Below are 13556 nucleotides of genomic sequence, written 5' to 3' on the forward strand. Positions count from 1 at the left end.
CAGCTATGAAAAGCAAGAACAGATTAATGAAGAGGCAGAAGTCTGCAACTCTGCATGAGAACAAGGTCACCGGTGGACACAGGGACACAGAGGGGACTGCTGCAACACAGACACATAGACAAGTTGATGGACATCAACAGCAAATTCATCATTTGATTTCTTTCTACAACTAACATACTACACGTTTTGATATATATATAATTTTTTTAATTAAAAAAACAAATCTGATATTAACCACATCTTTGCCATTCTGTTGTCATGGCTGAAGTTGGTGGCTTCGTGTCTTCATTGGATTTAGATCTCCATGGATTTTCCTCCTCTGTTGGGAATGTGGCTTTAGCTGACTCTCCTGGCTTTCTGAATGAGAGACTGGGGCAGATAGAGGGGAGGCTGCAGAGAGGATCTCCAACTGATTTTGCACATCTGAAAGGTATCCTGAGAAGGAGACAACTCTACTGCAGGACAGGGTTCCATCTGGAGATCTTCGCCAATGGCACCGTGCATGGAACTAGACAAGACCACAGCAGGTTCGGTAAGGACACCTGGCTATTTCTCTTGTTTGTGTGATATGCTGTAATGTTTTCGGTTCTAAGCAGAATATCAAGTCATTTTTTTTACTGAAGTTTGCATTCTGCTATAGAAACTATAGGTAGGTTTGTGAGAAACTTTTTGTTGGATTCAGATGGTTTTGCTCTCAGTAAGCAGGTGGCACTTACCTTGCTCAGCCCTCTGCTAATGAATGGTTAAGGGTTCATCTTGACAGCTAGATCCTGTAGTAATATGAACCAGGCTTTATAGAGTTATATTTAATTATTGCTGTGATTACAAAGCTTTGGGTTTAGAACTGAGCGCTTGTTCCCGAGGTATCACGTGTTTTTGTTGTGTTTGTGACATCTGTTAGTAAATGCAGACAAACTACCCGGTGCTTGTGGATCCTGCTCAATTTATAGCGAATGCAATCTAACTCTTGTCCAACACGTTTCTTGATCATTGTCACGGTTTAGCTTATATATATATATATAGCCCAGGGAAATTATTAATTACTTTATATGATAGTAGATTGTTAGCTTGACTTAGTTGCTTCAACAACTTCCACTGTAAAATGGATTTCTATGTCTGTCTATATCTATTTATGTAATTGTCTGCCTATCTATCTGTCTATCATCTGTTAGTAATTGACGTAGAGGGAACAAGAAGGATCCAAATGTATTTTTTATTGTCTTTGCAGAATTATGCTGTTTTAGTTTTTTGTTTGTTTTTGGAAGGGTTTTTGAGATTGTGGGAGATTATCACTTATGTTGAGTGTGAAAGAGGGCATGTTAGGGTGTTAGCTAGTAGTTTTAAGGTCATGGGATTTTGTCAGTAGTTCCGAAGCCCAAAATATGTTTCTATCTATCTATCTATCTATCTATCTATCTATCTATCTATCTATCTATCTATGTATCTATCTATCTAATCTGTCATCCATCTATCTATCTATCTATGTATCGATCAATCTATCTATGTATCTATCTATCTAATCTGTCATCTATCTATCACCTATCTTTCTTTCTATCTATCTATCTATCTATAGATCTATCTATCATCCATCTATCTAATCTAATCTATCTATCAATCATCCATTTAATCTATCTATAATGTATCTGTCTGGTCTGCCTACCCGTCATCAATAGATACAAATAGGGCTTTTGAATAGTAACTAATGCCCATCTTATGAACATAAATATTAGTCACCTAAATGTTGTAACGATTTTTCTTCCAACATATTTTTTCCACTGTAACCCTTTGCTTCCCGTTCACTGAATCATTTGTACTCTATTTAAAGTACAATTTCACTGGAATTCCTCCTTACTCACTGTACCACTGTATTTTGCGCACTTCCCTCTTTGTAATTGCTAAACAATCTAAAAAGTGTCTTGTCTACATGACCTAAAATGCAGCAGAAATATATAGATTCACAATATGATGAGAGAAAACTTAACGCAATGAAAAATCCCAGAGCAGGACATTGATGTCCCCCCCCCCCCCCCATACATATGTACGGTTAAGGGACAATTGCTATATATACAGAGAGTTTTGCAGGTGCCAGATGACTTTCCAAACGATTTTACATAAGAAACACATGGCATGGGAACCTGTATATTATACAATATTAGTTTGCAGTGAAAGTGATTATCAGAATAAAACATATTCAGCAATAATAATTTCAACACATTCCCTTAAACAAAAATGCTGATTCCCATAACAAGTGAACAAGTGCCATACTCTGTATAAAGTATAGGGTTTGAGGTATTTTTAGTATTATCCTATTATTAATTATAATAATATTTTCACATTCAAGTGGCACACAATTGTGATGAATCTAGTTTCTGAAGGTCTTTGCAAAAATAAATAAATAATAATAATAAAAAAGCAATCTTGCTGATGTACATATGCTATATAGACCGGGTCTTGTTTTACCCAATTGTGCTATTTTTAAAATGATTCTATATACATATATCTATATTAACATTCATGCATAGTGCATACAGTTGTGCTCCTGCCTCCAAATTTCTGATTGGTCTCTAAGCTGATACAATTATTTCCAGCTTTGGTATAGACTAGTATCAAGAACCTGTTTGTCTGGAAAAGGATATGATATATAATATTAATTGCACAATGATTTAAAATACATTTTTTTTGTAACAACAGTTTTTAAATTACTTCCAGTATTTTCCAATTTTTTTACTAAATACTTATATATTTATTTTTTATCATACATTTACTTTTTCATATCTTTAAACCCTAGTGTTTTTTGCTACATACTACTTTCCCCATCAAACACATGCTGTGTCTAATATTAAGTGCATATTACTTTGAAAATATAAATTGTTTCATTTTTGAAAGTATGTACAGTAATTATACCTTTCAAGAAATTATGTGTATGCAATAGAGTACCTGTTTGCTATTTAAATTAGAAAGGGTGTGGGGAAAAATAACTCACACAACTAAACTAAATGTATTTTTAGAACTCTTTTTGTTTGAAACATATACATTTAAATAAAAACATATGCAATAAACAGCATTCCTTTTAAGCTAGATTTATTTAATGCAATTATGTCATTTGTTTGACAGTTTCTGGCCAAATGGTTCAACAACTTTGTCATTTAAATGGGTAATAATGTATAACTTGTAAAGATAATACACTTTCTTTCTTTTTTATAAAACACTGCATGGTACACAGATATTTAGAAAGTGTATGATGAATCCCAAGACAAATAGTGCTCAGAACTATAAATCAACTAAACCAAATAAGTTAAAGGGACACTGAACCCAATTTTTTTTTTCCATGATTCAGATAGAGCATGCAATTTTAAGCAACTTTCTAATTCACTCCTATTATCAAATTTTCTTCATTCTCTTGGTATCTTTATTTGAATTGCAAGAATGTAAGTTTAGATGCCGGCCCATTTTTGGTGAACAAACTGGGTTGTCTTTGCTGATTGGTGGATAAATTCATCCACCAATAAAAAAGTGCTGTCCAGAGTTCTAAACAAAAAAATAAAGCTTAGATGCCTTCTTTTTTAAATAAAGATAGCAAGAGAACAAAGAAAAATTGACAATAGGAGTAAATTAGAAAGCTGCTTAAAATTGCATGCTCTATTTGAATCACAAAAGAAAAAAATTGGGTTCAGTGTCCCTGTTTGGAATCTTAGCCCTGGCTTCTATATTAGCAATTATTCTATATATTTTTTATACACATGCATTCTTGCATTAGTTCTACATCATAGTTGAATTTTGATATTGCAGCAAATTTGGCAACCCAGACTTATTTTATGAACCGCAGTTGCCAATTAATCTATTGTTGATAATGTAAAATCATTTTTTACCCAAAATGAGTCAATACATATTATATGAAGAAAACATGACTTTTAGATTGACAATGGAAGTACACACATCATCTTTAGATATACAGAAAACTAGTAACACACACACACATACGCAAACATACACACAAACACACCACAGCGCACACACAGACCCAATCACAGACACACACACATACACAAATATACACACTACCACAAACACAGCACGCACACAGACCCACTCATATACATAGACACACACAGCACACATTAAGACGCACACTCCACACACACAGAGACACTCACACAAACATACACACCACCACAAACACACCACGCATTCAAAAATATCCACACAAAAACACATACACAGACACACACACCACTCACAAACACACACAGCACATACACACAAACACACACACAGTTACACATAAACATACCACACACACACCCCTCACAAACACACACAGCACATACACACAGACACACATAAACATACCACACACACACACCACTCACAAACACACACACAGCACATACACACAAACAGACACACATAAACATACCAAACACACAATAGGTTTAACAAAAGTCACAAGAAACCAAGGCAGACAAGACTTCCCTTGAATAGACCATTTTCCCTGTACACACTGCTAAAAAATGTACTTTTTTCCAGTTTCTAAAGAGTTAAGTATCATTTCCCAGTGAAAATATTCCAGGTGTGCCTCTGCTCAGTGTATTCGGAGTGACCCTCTCCCATGCTCCCATAGTGTGCTTCCCACCCAGAAGGAAACAGGTGTTCTTCCTTTGCAGACTGTCACAATACAGGATGCTCCATTCATCTTTAACTTTTGCCTAACAGGCCTCTCTGGTAGCCAAGGGGTTAACCCCTTCAATGCCAGCCCACATACCATCTAAGAAACGTATTCCGCCAGTGCCACATACAAAACTAATTATAGAAATTAATATAAATCACCTCTCTCCTCTGGGTTTCACTTGAGTAGAACAAAAATGCTAAACAAATGTGCTCATTTTAAAGAAATGTCAGATTTTTTTTCCAGATTCCTTTTTTTTTCTGCAGGTGCACATTTTTTCGTTATGTTTTGCATCAGCCAACATAAGTCCCTGCTTCAAAATAACATAACAGGGTTCAGCGCCCTGTTGCTACTCAAATCTTATTTACTATATTATAATTAACCTTCCTGGGACATTTTGGTCAGGATATACATTGAAAATAGCAATTGTCTTGCACGTTATGCCCAACCTGTATTCTGGAATACTGCAAATTGCCGAAACCAGCTGTTTCATTTGCAACATTTTGAAAACCTAGGTTACATAATTTGCTTTTCAGCCTCTCTAGGAAGCATGGGACAAGCAGAAAAATAAAAGGTCTTTAAAGGGAAGGGACATGAAACCCAAACATTTCTTTTGTTATTCAGACAGAACATACTATTTTTAAAAAGTTTTCAATTTACTTCTAGTATAAAATGTGTTTTGTTCTCTTGTTATTCTTTGTTAAAGAGGTATCTAAGTGTCTGGCACACTACATGGCGGAAAAAAGTGCCATCTAATACTCTTGTAAATGGATAACATTCTTGCAAAACTGCTGCCATATAGTGCTCCAGACACGTGCACGCTCCCAAGCTTTTTTCAACAAAGGACACCTAGAGAACGTAGAAATTTTGATAATAGAAGTAAATTGGAAAGTTGATTCTAATTGCATGCTGTATCTGAATCATAAAAAGGAAAAAATTGTGTTTCATGTCCATTTATAAAGTTTGAGATTGTAAAATAAAGTGTTTAATTATGTTTAGTAAACTACTTTGCAATATACTTTTATTATTTATTTTGTCCCCTTTTCATGTAATTTAACTTTGACAATTGTTGTTTTTGTTAGTTCCACTGAGTATCTATCAAGTCATGGGCGTCGCCATGATGGATCCTACATTTTTCCCTTCGATTGATTTCTTCTTCTGAGGAGAATTAGGGACATATATAAAACAGGTAGTAAAAGAGAGTATGCAAATAAAGCTTTATGGAAAACGTAGTAGATAGTTACTTTAACAATCATATATTCCACAGAGCCTTGTTTGCACACTTTCTTTTATTACCTGTTTTATATCTGTCCCTAATTTTCCTCAACAGAAGAGATAAATAAGGGGAAAACCTAGGTTCCAACATGGCAGTGCTCATTACTTTATTAAAAAATAAATTACTTTATAGATGCATTGCATACTATTCTTTGCATTGAATGCATAATTTAATCTAGCATTTAGCTACTTTTTATGTTACAAAGATAAATACATATACAAAAATGGTGTTAAATTTTAAAAAGATGAACATTTAAAAGGACAGTCTGCACTTTAGTCACCTTAAAGTCTTACCTTAGATTAATCTGCAAATAGACTCCTGCACCCCTTTCTATGCCATGCAGTAGGGTCAGTAAAAAAAAGTTATTTTAAAATAAATATTGTTTCTGGACACTTTTAAATGTCTTCCAAGCTCTGTTTTAAAGAAACAGTAAACCTTGTTAACAGTATGTGGACAGCTTAGTCAGCTACTTACCTTTAAAACACTTCATTATACATTGTCACCCACAAGCTTATTAATTGTGCATATATTGTACAATTATGTTTACTTTCCCTTTAACAGTCTTGTTCTGTGTGTAACATATGTTGTATTAGCCAAATGGACATTAATATCAATAATATGCTGCTGGGGCTGTGGTATTGCAAGGAACTCTGCAAACGGCTTTAGCCAATTTTTAACAAAAGTTTGGCACAGCATGTGATAGAGTTTCTCTCTTACTTACATAGAAGCTGTGTGTAAGTATGCTCTGTGTAGTGTGCGGGAAGCATACCTACCAGACAGAGGTTTGCACTGGGCACATGCTTGACTGATGTAGTATAGTGTGCAAATACAGCCCCAACATCCTATATGCCCATTTGTGTAATTCACTTTTTGTATTTAAGAGCATCAGTTATTTCCCATTCCCCATATGCTTTAATATCATTTTAGACACCTCTAACTCAAATGGGCATTAAAGTTATTTTTACTGAAAAAACATTTTAGAGTATATTACAGTATTGGTTTAACAATTGATGTTCTAGCATTACAAAACAATTAATACTGTTCTTATGCCTGTGGTGCATGTCACTGACAACCAATAGAGCTGAGGGGATGTTCCTTATCAACCAATGAGATTCAATCACATTGACTAGTTGTATATTTACTGTTAGTTTCAAAATCAATTTAAACAGGTTTAACATTTTTACATGCAAATATGTAACATGTTAAAATAATGCTCTTGCATATGCATAATATAAATGATGTGAGGTTTAATGTCATTTTAAGGTGATGGTAAACTTTAGCTAAAAAGATTCCATATACTGTATGTAATACTTGTTATTATTATTTTTTTCCTTTTCCTTTATGCGTAGGTCAAGCGGTTAAATTCCATTCTGATAATAATTCTCCATGCACTCTCCTATGCCAGCCCACTGGAAACTACAATTTTTTTCGGTGAAATTGTCACTGCTCGGCCAATTCCCATGTATGCCATACAGCTTGCCTTAACGTGAACCGTATAGCACATTTTCCAGTGGGCCGGCAGAGGAGAGTGCACAAAGAATTATTAAAGGAACGGAATTTAACCGTTTAACATTCATTTAAAGGGAATAAAAGCTAGCTAATGTTAACTCTACACGTGTACAAGTATTACCTATCTAAAATCATGTCATAGTTGCCAACAGTCCCTGATTTCCAGGGACAGTCCCTGAATTTTGTTGTATGTCCCTGGATTTTTTTTCTCCCTGGAAATGTCCCTGAAAATCTCTTTTGCACAATATTTGTTGTTTGCGCATATATATATATATATATACATACACACATACATACATACATACATATATACAGATAGATAGATGATAAATAGATATAGTGTATTATTTAAATATAATTCATTCCTAATGGAATATTATTATTATTGAGTGGGTTCACATATTATTTGTCTTTCTAATTTTGATGCTGTGTTGTAAAAATAACCATATGCCCAGAATGTGTTCCAGAGACTGGGTAGGTGTAAGAGCTTGGTGCTGTAATATGTGTAATAAACTATGGATAAGTCTAAATTATACTATTACAGGTAGCCCTCAGTTTACGCCGGGGTTAGGTTCCAGAAGGAATGGTTGTAAATCGAAACTGTTGTAAATTGAAACCCAGTTTATAATGTAAGTCAATGGGAAGTTAGGGAGTTAGGTTCCAGGCCCCTCTCAAAATTGTCATAAGTAACACCTAATACATTATTTTTAAAGCTTTGAAATGAAGACGTTAAATGTTAAACAGCATTATAAACCTAATAAAATAATCACACAACACATAATATATAATGAAACTATATTAAATGAACAAAAATATTTGCTAAACAGCATTATAAACCTAATAAAATGATCACACAACACAGACTTCACTTGCATTTTTCTTCAAACAGTTCTTTCTAGGCATTCCAATCTGGACTGATTTATAGACAGGAAGATCTTGTTCCTTTGAAATCTGCTCAATAGCTCAGGTTTGGATAAACTGATTAATTTCAGCTTGCTTGGCTTTGTTGCAACACAAGTGGACAGCTCCACCTATTGGCTATTTTAAAAAATGCACTGCTTCTCAATAATTTTCAATAGCAGTCACATGGCTGGAAAAAAAGGTTGTTATTCTGAAACGGTGTAAATTGAACCGTTGTAAAACGAGGGCCATCTGTACTTTCAAATGGGTGTGTTTTGATTGCAGAACTGAGTGGGCGGAGCAGTTGAACAGTAGGTAGTAAATACTCCAGTAACCCGCTTGCTTGCTCTGCTGCAAAGTGTCCCTGGAATTTTTTTTGAAATGTTGCAAACTATGTCATGTTAGCTAAACTATACCATCACTTTAACTTTGTTCATACAAAGCTATAAATAAATATATAGCATGATGCTTTTTGATATGCGTTATAGAAAATGTTAACATTTTTACCAGCTTTAGCTGGTAAAAAACTTTATCTACATCAAAAGCTTTATTCAAGTAGCCAATATTTGTTGTGGTGTACACTGTCCCTTTAAATTGATAAAGAAACAGGAAATGCATGAAAGGAACAAGGAAGTCAAAATTAAACTCTCATGATTCCAAAAGAGCATTCAATGTTTTTGTGATAAACCATACCATTTTTTAAAAATGTTTTCAATTCACTTCCTTTATCTATTCTTTTGAACACTAGGTGGCAGCAGTGTTTGCACAGTGTATAACAAAAAACATTCTTATAAAACTGCTGCCATATATTGGTCCGGACACGTACACATTCCTGAGCCTTTATATATATTATTGGTAGGCTCCAGTGTTCTCCACATTAAATGTTGCCAGTCGGGTGGCATTATAAAGTAGCCGGGTTGGGCAGTGTAATGTTTTCTAATATTATACTATTTTCTGCTATGCAAAGCACAAATTAATTGCATATTTTAACATAAATGTATTTAATGATAATTTGTGCAATAAAAATTGAACATTTTTAAATGGCCAGAAAACCCCCAACCTTTCATGATTCAGATAGAACATACTATTTTAAACAACTTTCCAATTTACTTCTTTTATCAACATTTCTTCATTCTCTTGATATCCTTTGCGGAAGGAACATAATTGTACTACTGGCAGATAGCTGAATAGTTAACCAATCACAAAAGATACATTTATGCAGGCACCAATCAGCAGCTAGCACCCACTATTGTAGGATATGTGTGCATTCTTTTTCAGCAAGGGATACCAAGAGAACAAAGCACATTTGAAAAAATAAGTGAATTTAAAAGTTTCTAAAAATTACATGCACTATCTGAATCCTGCAAGTTTAATTTTGACTTTATTGGCTAAAATCGGGTAGTCTGTAAAATCAGCTGGGTGGTGCACCCGCTAAAAATGTTCACTGGAGAACACTGCCCTCTATCTGAATCATGAAACAATCTGAATCGGTTTCATGTTTTTTAAAGCGGTTTCATTTTAAATTGACATTTACAGGAATGCTCTGTTAAAAATGAAAGTGGTTTTATTCAGGACAGGAGCTGTTATAAGCAATCTGTGACATGTGAGTACAATTATGTTACTGTGCATATAGCTTTGACTAATATTCATTATTGATAGATTCTTTCATTTCTGAACAATAGGCATTTAAAACACTGAAGAGGTTATATATTTTCAGCAGTTTACATTCATGAGCTTTCTATGTTTTTACGCTGTGGTTTCATTGTATTGTTCAAAGTATTTCCCTTTTTGGATAAGTGAAATAAGGGTTAGCTTTGAAAGTGTGATGATCTAACTGTTACAGTCACAGTAACATTGATTTTCCGCACATTTGCAAAGTCTTCAGTTTAATACATCACTGTCAAAATGATAGAAAAGTAGATCCTATTCATAAACATTTGAGGATATAAATCAGCAATATAAAAACGCTAGAGCATTTTATTATGGCACTATGGCTTGAATACAGCTATGGTCCAGATAACGAGTGCAAACACTCATAGGCTCATATGCTAATTTCTAAGCCCTTGAAGGCTGCCTCTTATCTGAATGCATTTGACCGTTTTTCACAGCTAGAGGGCGTTAGTTCATGTGTTTCATATAAATATCATTGTGCTCACGCACGTGGAGTTATTTAAGAGTCAGCACTCTTGCCTGAAATGCAAGTCTGATAAGGGGGCAGTCTGCAGAGGCTTAGATACAAGGTAATTACAGAGGTAAAAAGTATATTATTATAACTGTGTTGGTTATACAAAACTAGGGAATGGTAAATAAAGGGATTATCTATCTTTTTAAACAGTAACATTATTGATATTTACTGTCCCTTTAAACAAACACACTGACAATTTTTGTTCTATAAATATATATTTTTTACAAAAAATATATATATATATTCCCTCACACTCTATCTTCCACTGTCCCTACCGCACCACATATTCCAGGCTAGTCATGGGTTGGAAACATCGTCCTGCAGTGCCTCCTCGCTGTTTAACTTTCAGGGCAAATGTCCCAGTTTCCAGAATTATAGGGACTGCCCAAGCTCCGACCTTGCTTTGCCCCCCCTACTCTGGCCATCCTCCCAGTGGCCCCACCCCATATTGTGTCTCCACCTACAAAACACCTACAGGTCAACGCCAACTAGTTCCCTCACATCCCAGAAATCCTCTGGAAAATGTTGGGAAGTGTATGTACACACTAGTAGCAACTTGCCATCCGACTTACGTGCTGCAAAACGTCTAGTGAGATCAGTTAAAGAGACATTCATTTGTTTTGTTTTCCTTTGGTTTGTCTAAAAGAGAACATTTTTTATGTATTAGACTTTTGTTTTTTTGTAAAATGGATGTTCCTGTACTGGGTTTTTAGAGGACCAGTAAATATAGTATATTTGCATAATCAACACATGCAGGATAAAAAGACAATGCAATAGCACTTAGTCTGAACTTCAAATGAGTAGATTTTTCTTCTGACAAATTTCAAAGTAATGTCTATTTCCACTCCTCCTATATCATGTGACAGCCATCAGCCAATCACAAACGCATATATGTATAGTCTGAGAATTCTTGCACATGCTCAGTAGGAGCTGGTGACTCAAAAGGTGTAAATATAAAAATACTGTGGGTATTTTGTTGATGGACGTAAATTGAAAAGTTGTTTAAAATTGTATCTCTATCTGAACCATGAAAGTTTAATTTTGACTTGAGTGTCCCTTTAAGCTTGTGGGACATGTCACTGTAAACCAATCCAACTGTCACAGTTTTTCTTATCAACCAGTGAGCTTGTTTCCCCATACACCAGTATAGCCCAAACAAGTACTTCATGTTAGTTTACTAATCGAAATAAACAGCTTTAACTTACATTTTTTTTATAAGAAAAAATATTTTAACATGTAAATAATACTGCATAATAATGCATACTACAAAGTTTTGGAGTTTAATGTAAGTTGACAAAAAAAAGTCTAGCTGGCCACATATATTTGAGCTGACAAAAACTGAAACCTACTTTAGCATATTTTAAAACATATCACATTTTTTTTTTTTTTAACCTGTCAGTTTGCTTTTATTAACTGTATTCTGATAGTCTGTAATGCATTTCCTTATTTTCAAATTTGTATATGGACTAAGTAGCCAGCACACAGCTGAAGCCCAAAAACCCAAATACATGTGTTAGACTGAAATACAATTATAGGCTACTAAAAACTTTGTAATGATATTACAAAAAAAAAAAACATTTTTACATTATTTATTTCTTGACAATGACAGAGCATACAATAAAAAAAAAAAAGATGTTCCAAATTTACTTTTATGATCAACTTTGCTTCTTTCTCATGGTATACATTGTTGAAGAGCATACCTAGGTAAGTAGCACGCATGTGCTTGAGCACTACATAGCAGCAAACACTGCTACCCTAGTGTTCTTGCAAATGTAAAACATTGTTAAAACTGCTGTCATATACAGGGAGTGCAGAATTATTAGGCAAGTTGTATTTTTGAGGATTAATTTTATTATTGAACAACAACCATGTTCTCAATGAACCCAAAAAACTCATTAATATCAAAGCTGAATAGTTTTGGAAGTAGTTTTTAGTTTGTTTTTAGTTATAGCTATTTTAGGGGGATATCTGTGTGTGCAGGTGACTATTACTGTGCATAATTATTAGGCAACTTAACAAAAAACAAATATATACCCATTTCAATTATTTATTTTTACCAGTGAAACCAATATAACATCTCAACATTCACAAATATACATTTCTGACATTCAAAAACAAAACAAAAACAAATCAGTGACCAATATAGCCACCTTTCTTTGCAAGGACACTCAAAAGCCTGCCATCCATGGATTCTGTCAGTGTTTTGATCTGTTCACCATCAACATTGCGTGCAGCAGCAACCACAGCCTTCCAGACACTGTTCAGAGAGGTGTACTGTTTTCCCTCCTTGTAAATCTCACATTTGATGATGGACCACAGGTTCTCAATGGGGTTCAGATCAGGTGAACAAGGAGGCCATGTCATTAGATTTTCTTCTTTTATACCCTTTCTTGCCAGCCACGCTGTGGAGTACTTGGACGCTTGTGATGGAGCATTGTCCTGCATGAAAATCATGTTTTTCTTGAAGGATGCAGACTTCTTCCTGTACCACTGCTTGAAGAAGGTGTCTTCCAGAAACTGGCAGTAGGACTGGGAGTTGAGCTTGACTCCATCCTCAACCCGAAAAGGCCCCACAAGCTCATCTTTGATGATACCAGCCCAAACCAGTACTCCACCTCCACCTTGCTGGCGTCTGAGTTGGACTGGAGCTCTCTGCCCTTTACCAATCCAGCCACGGGCCCATCCATCTGGCCCATCAAGACTCACTCTCATTTCATCAGTCCATAAAACCTTAGAAAAATCAGTCTTGAGATATTTCTTGGCCCAGTCTTGACGTTTAAGCTTGTGTGTCTTGTTCAGTGGTGGTCGTCTTTCAGCCTTTCTTACCTTGGCCATGTCTCTGAGTATTGCACACCTTGTGCTTTTGGGCACTCCAGTGATGTTGCAGCTCTGAAATATGGCCAAACTGGTGGCAAGTGGCATCTTGGCAGCTGCACGCTTGACTTTTCTCAGTTCATGGGCAGTTATTTTGCGCCTTGGTTTTTCCACACACTTCTTGCGACCCTGTTGACTATTTTGAA

The 13556-nt window shown here is 35.1% G+C and overlaps 1 protein-coding gene across 1 annotated transcript in view; it reads left to right on the forward strand.

Moving 5' to 3' along the window:
• Nucleotides 1–258: 258 nt before the first annotated feature.
• The window catches only part of FGF16 (fibroblast growth factor 16), a 54868-nt gene continuing 41570 nt past the window's right edge, over nt 259–13556 (forward strand). The window contains exon 1 of the mRNA XM_053691628.1: nt 259–532. Coding sequence (XP_053547603.1) covers nt 259–532 — 274 coding nt within the window. The remainder of the gene's footprint in view (nt 533–13556) is intronic.

The sequence above is a fragment of the Bombina bombina genome, chromosome 1 (genome assembly GCF_027579735.1).
Source record: "Bombina bombina isolate aBomBom1 chromosome 1, aBomBom1.pri, whole genome shotgun sequence".
Taxonomy (NCBI): domain Eukaryota; kingdom Metazoa; phylum Chordata; class Amphibia; order Anura; family Bombinatoridae; genus Bombina; species Bombina bombina.